Source organism: Anolis carolinensis, chromosome 5, assembly GCF_035594765.1.
Source record: "Anolis carolinensis isolate JA03-04 chromosome 5, rAnoCar3.1.pri, whole genome shotgun sequence".
In the NCBI taxonomy this organism is placed as follows: Eukaryota; Metazoa; Chordata; class Lepidosauria; order Squamata; family Dactyloidae; genus Anolis; species Anolis carolinensis.
The window spans coordinates 139,532,160-139,549,900 of NC_085845.1; the positions used below are offsets into that span (position 1 = coordinate 139,532,160).

The following is a 17,741-nucleotide window of genomic DNA, read 5'->3' on the forward strand; positions in this document are numbered from 1 at the left end:
AGGGTAAAAGCCCTTTGACATAGAATCTAAAACATTTGTACTTTATGGTGCTGGAAGGAAAGATTAGGCAAGAAAATGGGAATAAAAATAGATGGATATGAAAAGGATCGAAGTGTGGCACAGACTGATGCATCTGTTCAACTGCAAGACTTTTTCCTGACCTTGTCAGCTTCACTAGAGATGAAGTGAAGATGGCAAGTGAAAGAAATGACAGGGAGGGCATATGGGAAGGGACCAGAACCAGAGAGGATGGTTGTATCGATGTATACCAGTTTTGGGATGTAACGCTCCAAGCTTATTAAAACCATGGTTTCAGAAAAGGTAGCAGCATCAACTCATCTGTACTCTTCCCTCACTGCTACCTTCTGTGTTATTTCTTTGCTGGTCTCTTAATTTCAAAAGATGATTAAACCATGGTTTGAGCTAAAGTTAGGATTCCAGTTTCACTTTCTATCACACATTATCATTCACAGAAAGGGATCATTTCATTAATAACCTCTATAGTATTTTTAGTATATTTTTTTCAGTCATGTGCTTCACTTAATTCACAATAAATGAATAAACAATAAGTTTCCTCTTCCATTCCAAGGTAGAAGCATTCAAAATTCAAATCCACCATCCCTCCAAGTAATGTCTCTCTCCTCCTTCATAAGTAAAGGTAAAGGTTTTCCCCTGATGTTAAGTCCAGTCATGTCTGACTCTGGGGTGTGGTGCTCATCTCCATTTCTAAGCCGAAGAACCTGCGCTGTCCGCAGACACCTCCAAGGTCATGTGGCCGGCATGACTGCATGGAGCGCCCTTACCTTCCCGCCGGAGCGGTACCTATTGATCTACTCACATTTATATGTTTTCGAACTGCTAGGTAGGCAGGAGATGGAGCTAACAGTGGCCGCTCATGCCGCTCCCGGGGCTTGAACCTGGGACCTTTCTGTCAGGCTCACTTCAAAGGATCAGTTTGAACGCAGATCAAAGATAGCTGCTCTCAAATTCAATCTTTATTGAAGAATACATGACTTTGGAAAAGTCGAGAATGACCTAATGTTTACATACATCTAATTTTATCACTTCTGATGCAACGTAATATCACACGCAAATATCATCATCAAACCCCACCTTCGGGATCACATTTCTACCATGATTTCTATTCCCACACACTACAGCAATTATAATTGTTTATACTTTCAACTCTGAGTTCCCAGGCTCATTTTATCTCCTCCCGCCAGGTGCTTGCAGGGTTGTTTTATGTTATGAAGTCAGATTCAGGGCTTGGAAATTCAGCCCTGGGATCTGGCTCCATGACATGGCGCCCTCGTTTTCTTCGTCCTCCTCTTCGGTTCTTCTTTCATCATAGTTCTGAAACAAATCAAACAATAACTCTATGTGTCCATTTTGTCCAAAGTTCCCATATACTTTTTCAGTAAGCTGCGATGGAATACTGGGTGTATTTTCCCTAAACTTTTTGGCAATGCCAACTGGAAAGTCACTTCATTGATAACACCCTGTATTCTGAATGGTCCAATATATTTGGGGCCCAGTTTTCTTGAAGGTAGCCCCAATTTGATGTTTTGGGTACTTAACCACACTAGATCTCCTTTATTTAATTTATCGCCTTCCACCCTCTTTCTGTCTGCGAACGCTTTATACTTTTTGTGTGCTTCCTTTAAGGATGCAGTCACTTGACTCCAACATTCTAGCATTTGCGTTTTCCACTTCCCTGCCTCTGTTTCCTCATTTTCTGTCCACCTTGGCAACTGGGGTAAAGGCTGTATTTCATACCCGTAAACTACTTCAAAGGGGGTTTTATTTGTTGCTGAATGTATAGTTGAATTAAAGGCTAGTTCCGCAAAAGCCAACCACCTAGACCAGTCATTTTGTCTCAAGTTAGAGTACATTCGAAGGAACTGCCCAAGCGTTTGCTGAGTACGTTCTACCGCCCCGTTTGTCATGGGGTGAAAAGCAGAACTTAGACTCCTTTCTGCTCCTAGCATTTCCAAGAATTTTTCCCAAAATTTTGCTGTGAACTGTACTCCTCTGTCACTGACTACTCTACTGGGACATCCATGTAGTTTGTAAATATGATTTATGTACAATTCAGCTAGTTTCTCAGCCGATGGTAGTTTCGTCAGCGCTATAAAGTGAGCCTGTTTAGAAAACAGGTCTAATACTGTCCAAATATAACGATGTCCTTTGCTAACCGGCAGTTCTCCCACAAAGTCCATAGCTACACATTCCCAAGGTCTGGTAGGTTCCGCTACTGTTTGTAACAATCCCATAGGCTTCCCTCCTCCCGATTTATTTCTGGCACAATCATCACATTGAACAACATGATTCTTTATGTCCTTCCTCATTCCTGGCCACCAACAATGTTTTACTATTGCCTTTGTTGTTTTTGTAATTCCTGTATGACCAGCGCTCTGGTTGTTGTGAAAACGATGCAGAATCTTAATCCTTAGTATTGCTGGGATATACAGTTTCTTGTTTACAAACCAAAATCCCCCCTTCTGTTCCCCCTTTTCTGCGTTGGACGCGATCCATTGATCTCCTTCATAAGACTGTTTAAGTTCATTTCCCCAGTTTTCTTCCCCGCCGAGTTCAACAAAAGCCGTGTCCTCCTTTTGGGTTTGTGCTCTTGTCCTGACAGCTAAGCCCCATTGTTTGTCAGAGAATATTGTCCCCTCTTTTGCTGTGGTTATGCCTTCGTGTTGAGGCATGCGTGAAAGAGCATCTGCCAAGACGTTCTGCTTCCCTTGAAAAAACTTTAATTGGAAATCGAATCTGCTGAAGTATTGCGCCCATCTAATTTGTTTGGGGGACAATTTTCTAGGAGACTTTAAATACTGTAGGTTCTTATGGTCAGACCAAATTTCAAATGGGATTCCGCTTCCTTCGAGGAAGTGTCGCCAGCATTCTAAGGCTTTTAATATGGCTAATGCCTCTTTTTCCCATATTGGCCAACTTTTTTCAGTTTCGCTGAACTTCCGTGACAAATATCCACAGGGTTTTAAGTTCCCATTTTGATCTTTTTGCAATAGTACTGCCCCATACGCACAGTCTGAGGCATCGCAATGGATTATGAAAGGGCTCCTGATATCGGGGTGTTTTAGGATGGGTCCTTCAGTGAAGCATTCTTTTAAGGTTTCGAATGCCTTTTGGCATTCTGGCGTCCAACTCAGTTTGGCGCCAGGAGCTTTCACTTTTGCTGTCTCCCCTTTCCCTTTTGTTTTTAAAAGTTCTGTAAGGGGTGCGGTTATTTGCGCGAAACCTTTTATGAAGGGTCTGTAAAAATTTGCAAACCCCAGAAATGATTGTAATTGCCTCCTTGTTTGAGGCACTCCCCATTCTTTCACATCTGCTACTTTAGCTGGATCCATAGCTAACCCTTCTGGAGATATCCGATACCCCAGAAAGTCAATTTGAGTTTTATTGAATTCACATTTGGACAGTTTTGCGTGCAGCTTTGCTTCTCTTAGTCTCTGCAAAACTTCCCGGACCAATTTTACGTGCTTTTCCTTATCTTCAGTTACAATCAAGATATCATCAAGGAATATGAATACCCCTCTGTACAATAACGGGTGTAGTATTTCATTTATAAGCTGCATAAAGCAGCCGCCTCCGTTTTTTAACCCGAAAGGCAAAATTTCGTATTCAAAATGGCCGAATGCGCAGGAAAACGCAGTTTTCCAAGTATCCTCCGGTTTGATCCTTAATTTATGATACGCTTCAATTAAATCCAGTTTAGTAAATATGCTCCCTTTCTTCAATACGGTAATTAAATCCTTGACTAAGGGCATAGGGTATTTATTGTCCTTAGTAATTGCGTTTAAATTTCGATAATCAATGCACAATCTTAGGGAGTTGTCTTTCTTTCTCCTAAATAACACTGGGGCCCCGAGAGGAGAATTGGATGGCTTAATGAAGCCTCGCGCCAGGTTTTTATCAATGTATTTCCTCAATTCCTCCTTCTCCTGCACAGACATGGGATACACTTTTGGTTTGGGTAAGTTTGCTCCTGGGGTTATTTCAATTTCTACTTCTATATTCCTTTTGGGAGGTAATTTACTGGCCTCTTTCTGATTGAAAACATCCACAAAGTCCCTGTATTCAGGTGGCAATAGCTGTGGGTCTATTTCCTCTGCTTCATCTTCCTCGTCCTCCTCTTCTGCAATTTTGCTTATCTCCCATTGCATCTGCTGTTCTTTGAATGCTAGGCTTTTTCCTCTCCAATCTACTTCAGGATTTGCCTGTTCGAGCCATGGTATCCCTAATATTACGTGGTATGTGGCAATAGGGGCTATCACAAAGGATATTCTTCCTTCCCATTTGCCTATTTTACATGGGATTCCTCGTATTTCCTTTGTAGATACTTCCCCAGCAGCGACTGATCCATCTAGCTGCGAAAATGCAATTGGGGAGTCAAGCGCCATCTGCTGGCATTTCAGCGCTCCTGCTAACTCCGGGGTTATAATATTTCTAGAACACCCACAATCCACAAATGCCTTGCAGGTGGCCCGATTTTCTAGCCCTGAGAGGCCGATTGGCACTACTATCATGCGGTTGTCCCGACTCACCAGTTTTTCTGAAGATTCTGGGGCCTGCACCTCCTCTTCCGCGCGCCTCCCGGTTGCTGGCTTGGGCTTTGGGGCTTTTGGCGGCTCCCCCTTCCGGGCCCAGCATTCTGCTGCTCGATGGCCCGTCTTCCCACATACAAAGCATCCCGGTTTAGGTTTGTTGTCGTCTCCTCTGGAGGGAATCCCCGGCCTCCCTCCGGGTCTTTCCTGCTTCCTCGTTTCTCCTCGACCCCTCGCCACCGGTCTTTGCTGGCCGCTGCCGCTCCTGAAGCGCTTTACTTGGGCCAGGGTGGATTCGACGCGCCCCGCTAGTTGAATCCATCCCTGGAGCGTTTCGGGGTCGTCTCTGTGCGCTGCCCAGCTGAAAATCTCGGGGCGCAGTCCCTCTTTAAATAACTCCACTTTGGTCACTTCAGACCATTCTGGTACCCTTTCCGCGAGGTGAAGGAATTCCTCTGCGTACTCGGGCACTGTTTTGTCCCTCTGCTTTATTCCTTTCAGCTGGTCTCGAGCCCTCAATTGCTCTAGCCGGTCTCTGAACCGGTTTTCCAGTGCGGCGAGGAAGCGGGGCACTGACCTCAGGCATGGGTCGCGTCTGGCATGAAGCTGCACATACCAGCTGGCTGCTCCTCGCTTTAGTGTGTTGCCGATGGCTCGAACCCTGCTTGCCTCGGAGGGGAATGTGTGTGCATTGTCTTCCATGTATCCTCTGATGCTAATTAGAAAAAAGTTCAGTTCATCTGATTCCCCTCCGTATTCTAGTTTGAGATCTTCCCTTCTAGGCATCCATTCTGCAGCCCGTTGATGCTGTCTGGGAGGCATGGGGAAGGGTTGCATCAGGTTTCCTCGGGCGGCTCCTTGGAACACGCCGCGCCCCACTCCGGTGGTCAATCTGCGCGGCTCCCGAAAGTCTGCCGCCGCTGTCGGCTCTTCCGCCCATCCGCATACTGGCCTTGCTGTAGCCCCCTCATCTCGCCTTTCCTCGTCGTACGGCACATCCTCCTCCTCTTCCTGGATCCCCCGCTCCTCTCCGCCTTCGTCTGCTAATCCACTGGACCCGATCCCTGGCCCCAGTGGCCTTTCCACCCCGACGCCCATTCGGGGGGTTGGGAGCTCTGTTGGAGATGGCGGCCTCAGAGTTCCCAGGGCTCGCTGACGCTCCACTTCTCGCGCCATTCTGTCCCGGAACTCCAGCTCCCGCCAGTATTCCTCATCTCCCTCGTCCCTTGCCGCCACGGGACTCTGCGTTGACGCTCGCTGGCCCCTCTGGCTCCAACCTCCTTCTTTACTTGGTTCTCTCTCGGCGCCATATCGGCTGGGCTCCTTTTGGAGATTCTCTTCCAATAATGGCACCAATCTCCCCACGGTTTCCGACAGCCTGGATAAATTAGTTTCCAGGATGGATAACCGCAGGGCCACGGTCTCCGGCATACTTCCTCCAGATCCCCAGCTGGTTTCTGCAGCCGCAGAGACGCCTCTTCCTCCCCTGGGAATTCTCTGGGTCACGCCGTTCGGCCTGGGGTACCCCGTAGAGGAAGCTATGGCTTGCAGCGTTTCTTCTCTCTTCGGCCGGGCCCCTTGCAAAGGCCTCTCTACCCCATTTGGGCTTTGATCTCCTTCTTCACTCATTATCACTTCACTGCGAATTCCGCAGGAGGGTGAGAAATGGATTCTCGACTTTAATGTCAGGCTCACTTCAAAGGATCAGTTTGAACGCAGATCAAAGATAGCTGCTCTCAAATTCAATCTTTATTGAAGAATACATGACTTTGGAAAAGTCGAGAATGACCTAATGTTTACATACATCTAATTTTATCACTTCTGATGCAACGTAATATCACACGCAAATATCATCATCAAACCCCACCTTCGGGATCACATTTCTACCATGATTTCTATTCCCACACACTACAGCAATTATAATTGTTTATACTTTCAACTCTGAGTTCCCAGGCTCATTTTATCTCCTCCCGCCAGGTGCTTGCAGGGTTGTTTTATGTTATGAAGTCAGATTCAGGGCTTGGAAATTCAGCCCTGGGATCTGGCTCCATGACACCTTTCGGTCTGTAGCTTAGTGTTTTAACGTACTTTGCCACCGGGGCTCCTCCTTCATACTTGATCATAATTTTTTTTTTTGCATTTTGCACAAATATTTCTCTCTATGCTGACATTTATCTCCATCTATATATATACGCCTTGCTAGGATAAGAATTTGGGGGTAAGGCATACTTTCTTATCCTTAGAGGATGGCAATGGCAAACCTTTGAATAAATGTTGCCAAAAAACTGCTAGCACAGGTTCATAAAAAGTTGGAGTAACTGTAACTTGAAGTCACATAACAAGAACGCAGTCAAAAATTAAAGGTCCAATGGCCTGCCTACTTGGAGTATGGGATTACAGTATAACCCTTTATTCATGGATTCAATATCCACCAATTCACTTACTTACAATTCATAAAATATTCCCCCAGAAATGACTGTGGGCCTCTCTAGGTCCTCCAGTGTGATTATACAGTATGTTTCCAGCTGAAGTATAGTCAAAATAGGTTCACTATTATGCATGGTCTCAAATTTTCATGTGGGGTCTTGGAACAGATTCCCCACAGATACAGGATTTGTATTGTGCAGAAGTGCTAGAGACTGATAAAAGAATCAGCAAAAGCAAGGAAGAAAGGAAGTTACAATTGTATGCTGTTGAAATGCTTTGAGTCCCCCTAGGAGTGAGAAAAGCGGTATATAAATGAAATAAATAAATTAATATGCACAGCTAACTGGAAATATACTCAAATGGTTACAATGTGACTTGCTTCTGAGTGACCATTCATAGCATTAAGCTACGTTCCCTGTGAAGGTAGACTAGTACACATCAAATGTTAGAAATGTAAGATGCAAGCTTACCACAGTAAAGTTTCTGCCTAGTTTAGGGACTGTTACCACCATCTTTGGAGAGAATGCTGAATTCAGGTTGATCCCCTGGGCTGTAATTGTACTTCCGCCACTGATAAAGACAAAGAAAATAGGAATCTTAAGAAAAAGATAAGTGTTTTCATTAGAATAGAAATCCATGAATTCTTTGGGCCCTACAGCTTAGAAAGACATTGTGAAAAAATCAACATGGGGAACATGTTACAAGCCACACCACATCCTATGCTGGTAGAGAGAGAAGCTATATTGAGAAAATAAATACAGTAAAATAAGTAAACAGCGTAACTGTTGTCCTTGTTCTGACCAGCTTCCATCTGGAAATCTATGTCCTCAATGTGAAAGACCATGTGGATCCAGAATAGGTCTTCACAGACCTATTCAATGTAAAAGACCCTGTGGATCCAGAACAGGTCTTCACTGCCAAGACTGTACTCTATCTCTGGAAGACAATCATACTTCGCACATGATGATGCAGCACTGGGTGTTTTAATAATCATTATAACAAGAATCTCACTTCACATTCATATGATTTTAGTTGCTGGGAAAATACAGTAGAAATAAAACCTTTAATAGCTCCCAGTAGCATGATTCTGTTGTTATTGATTTACCACACAGATGTTCCCTCCAGTCCTTTCAAAGACTAGCTGCTTGTATGGATTAGGAAACAGAGGCCAGGAAGCACTGGAGTATTTTCTGTTTGATCGAGTTACTTTCCATAGACTGGCAAAACAGCACTCCCTTATGAATCTTGAAAAACCATTCCTGGAGCAACGAAACAGTCTGCAGCAGGCTTTTGGCACACAGCAGGAGGGAAGAAAAGTGTCAATTCCACTGGTGTCAGATATAAATATACATCACTGGATCTCAATGAATTGGATCTTGGCCTGGGAAAGCAGGCCTCACTTCTTCCTCTCTTGCATCTAAAGTAGATGTGAACAACTGACTTAGAAGATTTTGCAATCATCTAAATTGTGCTTTTGGGAGAAGAGGGCAGGAAGCATTTCAATTTCAAAAGATCTGAGAATACACCAAATTCAAATCCATGCACTATTTCCAAGTTTGAGAATGTATTTCTGTCTTCGATTAGAAGGACTTGCAGTTGTAAATTATGAATGTGCAGGGCATTATCATTTCTAAATATGGCTCAAAGAAGGAGGAATTAATGACTATATGCAACACACCAAAAATTTTATCCTTAGAAAAGTGGTTCCGTCTATAAGAATGGCCAATTAATACTGGTTATACTGTTTACTCTTTATTAGCATTCTGTGTTAGTCAACATTTACGGACAAACACTAGATCAGGGGTGTTGAACTCATTTTCATTGAGGCCACATCAGCTTTATGGTTGTCTTCAAAGAGCCATTGAATCCATGAATGGAGAATCCATGGATTCTGAGAGCCAACTATATTTTTTTACATAGTGCTTGGTGTTATTGAACAGTAACTTCCATCATTTTTGATTATCCACAACAGCACTTGTGGCAATGAGGTTGAGGAAAGGTTCAAGGACATTTTAAAATCAGACATCATATCCACAAACATTGTATCTAAATTCAAACCCACTATCTTGATAAACAGAACAAACTGCAGCCTTCCAGATGTTACTGTATCAGAAATCCCATCAGCTCTAGTCATGATGTCTAATGATGAAGACTACAGGAGCTGTAGTCCAACATCTGGAGGGCCACATAAAATGACATGGTGGGCTGGATTTGGCACATGGACCTTGAGTTTGATGTATGTGTGCTACAGTAGATGGATACACTATGTGACTGACCCACAGTTCCTCTTAATTATAACACAAAAAATGAAAATACATGGATTGAGCATAATCAATTGAATATTGAACAGGATACAAGCGTTACCAACCTAATCATTGTTTGTCAAATGTTATTTTTCAGAAACACAGAATTCACCTTCAAAGGCATATCACAGATATGATATCACATAATGGGATCAGGTTTCCCAAGAGGAAGAGGGAATCTGAAAAGCTGCAACAGCAGCAACACTCCTAAATGGCTAGGACGTGGGTTGCCTCCTGAGTATAATGCAGACAAGAACAATATTACTTGGTACAAGACATACAGACAAAATATAGTTGTTTTATTTTGATAGCAGTCATATTATTTTCCTCTAAGTACTAAATGGGAAAATCTTACTCACCTGAGAAAAGACTTGGCAGGATAAATTTTAGCAACAGAAGAATCTTCTCTGTATGTAAATTGACCTGCTGGGCGAAAGGCTGAATCGATTTTCATTCTGACAGGACACTCTGACACTTCTCTTTGTGGAGGGGTGTAGCATTCTATTACATGATCAGACACTCTGCACAAGAAAAAATAAAAAGGAATGCTACTATTAATATTACAAGATACATACATCATGGATTAATTAGTTTGAACTCAATTGGAAAATGCACTCAGTAAGAACCTGTCAGTAGGTGCTGCAACCTGAGATAAATCATAGTCTCTCGCAGTTTGGGTGGAATGGGAAATTACGGTTTCACAAACATTCTAGGTATTACTTTGCAACACACTAAACTCAGGCAAGAGAAGCATGCAGGCATAGCACTACTAGAATGATAGTTCTTTAGGTTAAGGTTCAAACAAGGATAAAGATTTGTCTAAAGCTTGCCCTTCACTTCAGGAACCACATCAATTCAGTATAGAGTATTACTTTACCTCTGCTCCAATAATATTCCTAAGGGTATCCCCCTTTCTTTTCCTTGACATAAATTCATGTTATTCACCCATACAAGATTGAACAAGATTATTTTTTAAATAACTGGGCATCCTTTGGCAATTTTGTAGAAAAGCATGCATAAATGGACTGATTTGGATCTTTACAAATCCCTTGGACACCTCAATCATGGTCTCTCCCCCCTCCATCCTTCCTTACTCCCTATTACAAACACACACAATTTTCTTCTCTAAAGGGTGGTTATAGTTCTATTTAGTTTAACCTTCTCTGCTTTTGGATATACATTCAGCCTTTCATATTTGCAGATTTAACTTTTGTGGATTCTATTATTCATAGGTTTGATTAAAATGTTCTCCTTAAGAATCTCTGGGACCTCTAGGGAAAATTGTGTTAAAATTAAAATTAGGATTTCATGATTTGAATATAACACACATGAAGCCTATAAACTGTATAGAAATACAATTTACTTACTTAGAGACCTCTCCTGAGAAAATTTATTTTAACAAACATATAAAACAGTGAATATACCTGATTATGCTGCATTGCTTCCTACCAACATAAACCTCTCGAGAATTCCCACTACTTAGGTACTCCCCAGTTAACGTCAGCAAGGTACCACCATATCTTGGACCATAAGTGGGGGAGATGCTCCTTATTACAGGATTCTGCACAATAAAAAAGTGGCTTGTTACTTTAGATCAAATGCTCCGAGTCACATTAAAATAAGAAACAAGCATAATACGTACAACTGAACACTCATTTAAATTGATATGTATGAGATACAAAGCTGGATCCATAATCTTCTATAAGCCATGAGTAACAAACAGAAAAGGCATATTTTACAGTTTTAATAAGGTAAAATAAACTAAAACATGAAATGTTTCACAATATTTAAACTCATAGATGTTTAAAATTGAACCATTAACTATCAAATACGTACCACGAAAGAGAACGTACTGAATGATGCATTCACTTGTCCATTTGAAACAGTGCTTGAAACATTAAAACTTGCTTTTTTGACAGGACCAACTGTGCACTCCAATCTTCAACAAAAAGAAAGAAGACCTTTGTCATAATTATGTTATAAATTAGACAGATTGGCACGGGCTCATCAAAAAAAATGTATCTAAGCAACAGAAAATGACAATTCAACTAACAGCTTTTTTGGTGTGGGTGTGTACCTAATATTGATTCCTTTTTCTTTTAATCTGTGATGATAGATAGCATAACAGAGCCTTGACTATATGGATACTAAAAATTGGCAAGTTACCATAGCAGAAATGTACTAAAACTCAGGTACATGGATTCATCAGTGCACGTACCCGAGAATTTGTTTCTCTTCCAGTTATCTGAAAACTGTTTAAAAGGAAGGGGAGAAAGCTTGTCTCACAGAAGGCACTTCTGCTCAATTTTTAGTGTATCTGACTTTCTACCAACCTAGCTGCACATGACTAATAATAAATCTAAGTTCAACTCTATTCAGGCAGGGAGATCACAGTGTACACAGTTATTACATATCTGCATTCTGCAAAACAGATAGTAAGACATATGTTATGCCGCAGCTATTGAACTTGGGAAGCTCTGCTGCACTCAGTGTCTGCACATAAAATGGACATTTAGAGGGGTGTCTGCATGTAAGCAACTCTTTTTAATCCAAATACTGTACTGACTTTGCAACAAAATGTCACTTTTCAAGAACTCTGCCCCCAAAAAAGATTAGAGTGGTAAGGAAACCATTTACCCTTTCATATTTTTTGAGAACATACCATAATGAAGACATGTTAGGACACCCTTATCAGAAACATTCAAAGACTTTGCGCTATGAAGTTTGTATGAGTCAGTCATAGAAAATCAAGTACAGTGCTTTATTTGCATTATCTGTACTGCTGTGTCAGCAACAAACCACAGTATTTCCCCCAATTTGCTAGAGGGTTACGAGGCAAATGCTGGAGAGCTAAATTCCAGAGTACCTGTTAATATTAACTATCTGGGACCTAAATCGGTGGTTGCAAGAACAAACAAGTTCCTAAAAGAACTGCTTTGGCACCTCAACTATATATATTTCTGCCAGCTGTGCTAGAATAATGCTTCTGATTGGTGATTTAATAATACAGTAGAATCTCACTTATCCAACACTCGCTTATCCAACGTTCTGGATTATCCAACGCATTTTTGTAGTCAATGTTTTCAATACATCATGATATTTTGGTGCTAAATTCATAAATACAATAATTCCTACATAGCATTACTGCATATTGAACTACTTTTTCTGCCAAATTTGTTGTATAACCTGATGCTTTGGTGCTTAATTTGTAAAATCATAACTTCATTTGATGTTTAATAGGCTTTTCCTTAATGCCTCCTTATTATCCAACATATTCGCTTATCCAACATTCTGCCGGCCTGTTTATGTTGGATAAGTGAGACTCTACTGTACTATGGTCTGGAATATGGTGTTAATTCTATTTTTTGCACAGATCTCTTCTCAATGCTGATTCTAATATAGCTGAGGTGACAAAGTGGTTATTTTAGGATCTGATGTCTTTTAGGATCTGCTCACCCCTCAAGGGAAGAGCCATACTGTATACATATACAGACACATAAACAGGTTTTATGATAATTTTTCAGCTGTATTCATCTTGCTTTCTTCCACTGGGAAGAATGGGAAAAGCAAAGCTGACTTTAAGACTCAGATGGCAGTAGGAACCTCTTTCCACGTCATACTTTTTTCTCAGGAAAGGTTTCCTGCTGGTATCATTGACTTAATAAGAGATAAATGTGGAGACTACTTTGCACAATGTTAGTTTTCCTACAGTAAGTAGCACAGGAGAATCCTTGCTGTTAACTGTGAGCATCCTTTTGGGAAGGGCATTAGGGAGAATGAGGAATTTGGGGAAGGGAATTTCTTTGACCCTTTGTAGATGACATTAGGCTCACAGACGATGTTCCATTTTCTTGTTATACACATTTGCATCAAAGATGTTGCAAAACCACACAAGTTAAAACTAGTTGAGACAGTGTAAAACAACTTCACCTTGGTATTTTTAAAACACACTCGGTATGGTGCAGGTCCAACAAAATATACACAGGATGAAAGATATTATACTCAAGAATTCTTAAGTTAAGCGCAAAGTCAGTGAAATAGATATTTAGAAAGTTTCTTCACATTCCCATGAAAAAGCTACTCACATGGAATGTGGAGCTCATAACAATTTTATCAAGAACCATTAACAAATAAAATGCAATTATCTGGGATCTGAACTATCCTCTGCTGATACAGGAAGTTTGTCAAACACCAAAACTGTAAATATGTTTTAATGATTTATTTAAACCAGTGGTTCCCAACCTTTTTTTGACCAGGGTCCATTTGACCAGGGCCCATTTGACCAGGGACCACTTTAACCAGGAGCCACTTTGACCAGGGACCACTCTCCAACATTAGTACCAAAAGGGTTACAAATCAGTTTTTGGTCAACTTTAGATTCTGTTTGGTTATTTGGGGTGCTGATTTAGAAAATTGCATTGGACAGACCACATCAGCTCTAGTTTCTGATACAGAACATATGCCATCCAGTAGTTGCCATCTACTCACACACAGAAAGCCACATTTAATAATCTAGAGCTGATGTGATCTATCCAATGCAATGGTCAGCTCTGTGGAAAGGAACAGAAATAAAATTAATAAAACAAAATAAATAAATAAAGAGGAAGGAGATTCACGGACCAGATATTTGTTCTCAGCAGGTTGAGAACCACTGATTTAAACAATTATATTTCATTTTATAAAGAATAAAAAGATGTTACATAACCACACGAGTTAAAACAAGACAGTTTAACTAGTTGAGACAGTGTAACACAACTTCAATCCAAGCACAACTGCAGATTTAAATGAAGTTAATTGGGCACCAAAGGCTTCAATAAAAAAGCCATGTTTTTACTTGGCTCCTGAATGACGCCAGTATTGTTGCCATTCTAAAGGGAGAGTGTTCCATACTGAGGTGCCACAACAAAGAAGGGTTTTTTTCCCCTATGTCCTAACAGCATATCGATTCCATTGGGAGGAGAAAGAGGAGGGCTCTTCAATAAATTTCAGTTCTCAAGCAAGTATATAGAGGGCAGAGGCGCTCTTTCAGATAGTAAAGGCACTCTGCACAGAATGCATAGCATTGTTCTAATAAAGAGGTTGGCAATGTGTCAACTAGTGTGACTTGGTTGTTCCTGTCTGAGAAAATACTGTAGCCCATTTCATTTTTATGTTAATATTTATTAGTTAACTTTCTGAACCATGTCTACCTACTGCAATGAATAAACTATGAGTACAAAATATTAAAATCTATGTTTTAAAGGTGTTCAAAATCTAAGAATATTATAAAATGAAATTTCATAATAATAATATATGACAGCAGCCACAAGAATTGTATATGCCCAGAGATGGAAAGAACCAGTTATCACAACACAAGAAAAAATGCTGGTGAAGACTCATGAACCTGCTGAGATGAACAAATTTACTATGCTGATTAAGAAGACTTGGTTAACTAACTATAGCAAAGATTGGGATTTACTCATTACTTTTTTCCAACAACGATGGGGCATTTATCAATGGGGGGTTCATGTTGCCTCAAGTGTTGCCTCAAGTACATCGTTCTGAAACACCCTGTAGTATCATTTAAAGCTAGTACATGAACAAGGCATAACAACCAACAGATGGAGAGTAGGAAGCTTATAGATTCTTTTGTTTGTTTTAGTGTGTGCACGCATGTGTTTTGTTCTTGGTTTTGTTATTATTATTAACCGTCACTTAGTTGTAGTGACATCCTATGTATACAGGAAACACACAGAGACATTACAATGAGAACACCAAAAATTCTTGGAATGCAGCTGGCAGTGGAACAACCTCACAGACAATATGGCAGTGCCATTTTTGTACGATCTGGTGTAGCAATCTCTGCAACTTCCCTCACAGAAGTGAACAACATTGAAATCTTATCTGTGGAACTTGATAGTTGCACCGTATCATCACTCTATAAACCACCTGGGGCTGATTTCTATTTTACACCCCCAACCAGTTGCCACAATCATGAAGCCCATTTTGTTGTGGGAGATTTCAATAGCCACAGCTGTGTCTGGGGCTATGACGAAGATGATAGAAATGGCGAAGCAGTTCTAACGTGGGCCGACAATAGTAGAATGAGCCTCCTTCATGACAGTAAATTACCACCATCATTTAATAGCGGCCGATGGAAGCGTGGTTATAACCCTGATCTGATTTTTGTAAAGGAAAGCATAAGCCACCAATGCACCAAAAGGGTATTAAACCCAATACCTAACACACAACACAGACCAATATGCTGCGTAGCATATGCAGCTGTAAGACCGAAAAGTGTCCCATTCCGCAGAAGATATAACTTCAATAAAGCTAACTGGACAAAGTTTACAGAGACCTTGGAAGCTGCTATTTCTGATATAGAACCTTCTATAGAAAATTGTGACCTGTTCGTAGAAGCTGTGAAAAGATCCTCAAGGCTCTCAATCCCTAGAGGCTGTCGCACAAGCTACCTACCAGGCCTAAACGAAGAATCACTAAATCAGCTACAAGAATATCTCAGATTATTTCAAGAGAACCCATACAGTGATGGGACTATAGCAGCAGGCCAAAAACTATCTACAGCCTTAGCTAATGCTAAGAAAGACCGTTGGATAGAGCTGCTTGAGAACCTGGACATGTCCAAGAGTAGCCGAAAAGCCTGGCAATTGCTGAGACGCCTGGATAGCGACCCTCTGGTCAACCCTGGACACGCGAACGTGACACCAGACCAGATAGCTCACCAGCTAATTCAGAATGGGAAAACCAACTGCAGCAGAATAAAGATGAAAATCAACAGCGTGCCAGAACTTGAAACCCACCAGTTGTCTTCTCCTCTAAACCTGAAAGAACTCAGAGAAGCCATCAAGCGATGTAAGACTGGTAAAGCACCTGGCCTAGATGACCTGATGATGGAGCAAATCAAACACTTGGGGGCCAAAGCTGAAAACTGGCTTTTGAAATTCTACAATCAATGCCTGGCACACAAACAGATTCCCAGAGCATGGAGGAAAACGAAGACAATTGCCATCTTAAAACCTGGTAAAGATGCCTCCAATGCCAGGAACTATCGACCAATCTCCCTCTTATGTCATCTATATAAAGTCTATGAGAGGATGCTATTAAATCGACTAGGACCTATTATCGAACCCAAGCTTATTGCACAACAAGCAGGTTTCAGACCAGGGAAAAACTGTACAGGTCAAATTCTTCATCTGACTGAACATATCGAGGAAGGCTACGAGAAAGGCTGCATCACGGGAACAGTTTTTGTGGACCTTACGGCAGCCTATGACACGGTGTAACATAGAAAAATGCTGCATAAAGTCTACCATATCACCCGGGACTTTGACTTTACAAAAACTGTCCAGACCCTCTTAGAAAACCGCAGCTTCTATGTGGAGTTTCAGGACCAGAAAAGCAGATGGAGGAGGCAAAAGAATGGTTGACCCCAAGGCAGCATTCTTACACCGACCTTATTTAACATCTTCACGAACGATCAGCCACTACCACCACTCACAAGGAGCTTTATATATGCTGATGACCTTGGCCTTACAACACAAGCAAAAGATTTTGAAACAGTTGAAAAGCAACTCACCAATGCCTTGAAAGATCTCTTCAGTTACTACAAAGAGAACCACCTGAAGCCTAACCCTGCCAAGACACAAGTGTGTGCTTTCCACCTACGTAACCGCGAAGCCAACAGGAAACTGAAAGTTACTTGGGAAGGCCAAGAGCTCGAACACTGTTTCCATCCTAAATACCTTGGTGTCACCTTAGACCGAACACTAACATATAGGAAACACTGCATGAACACCAAGCACAAAGTAGTTGCACGCAATAACATCCTGCGGAAACTGACTGGCAGCGCATGGGGAGCAGACCCACAAGTAGTAAGAACATCAGCCCTGGCCTTGTCTTTCTCAACTGCAGAGTATGCCTGTCCTGTTTGGCACGAGTCTGCCCATGCAAAGCAGGTGGACATAGCACTGAATGAAACATGCAGAATCATCACGGGATGCCTTAAACCTACACCTGTTGATAAACTCTACAAGTTAGCTGGCATTGCCCCTCCTGACGTGCGACGGGAAGTTGCTGCTAATGGTGAGAGAAATAAGGTCGAACATTGTGAATGCCACCCACTGCATGACTACCACCCTCCTCCCACCAGACTCAAATCAAGGAAGGGCTTCATGAGAACCACCACTCCTCTTGATGTTCCTCCAGCAACAGCAAGGGTGTCCCTCTGGGCAGCTAAACCTGGCAATTCTAACTGGATGGCCCCCCAAGAGGGTCTTCTTCCAGGGGCAAACCAGGAATGGGCAACTTGGAAGTCCCTGAACAGACTCAGAAGTGGAGTGGGCAGATCAAAAGACAACTTGGCAAGGTGGCACTACCTGGAGGAATCCTCCACCTTGTGTGACTGTGGAGCTGAACAAACAACTCAGCATATATATCAGCCCAC

At 41.7% G+C, this 17,741-nt stretch overlaps 1 protein-coding gene across 3 annotated transcripts in view; it reads right to left on the reverse strand.

The window, feature by feature from the left end:
* The window catches only part of met (MET proto-oncogene, receptor tyrosine kinase), a 143,277-nt gene that overhangs the window by 37,643 nt on the left and 87,893 nt on the right, over nucleotides 1–17,741 (reverse strand). For all 3 annotated transcript variants that reach the window (XM_008111166.3, XM_008111167.3, XM_062982403.1), the window contains 4 exons: nucleotides 11,135–11,237; nucleotides 10,723–10,859; nucleotides 9,658–9,819; nucleotides 7,466–7,565 (listed from right to left, as the gene is read on the reverse strand). In XM_008111166.3, coding sequence (XP_008109373.1) covers nucleotides 7,466–7,565; nucleotides 9,658–9,819; nucleotides 10,723–10,859; nucleotides 11,135–11,237 — 502 coding nt within the window. The remainder of the gene's footprint in view (nucleotides 1–7,465; nucleotides 7,566–9,657; nucleotides 9,820–10,722; nucleotides 10,860–11,134; nucleotides 11,238–17,741) is intronic.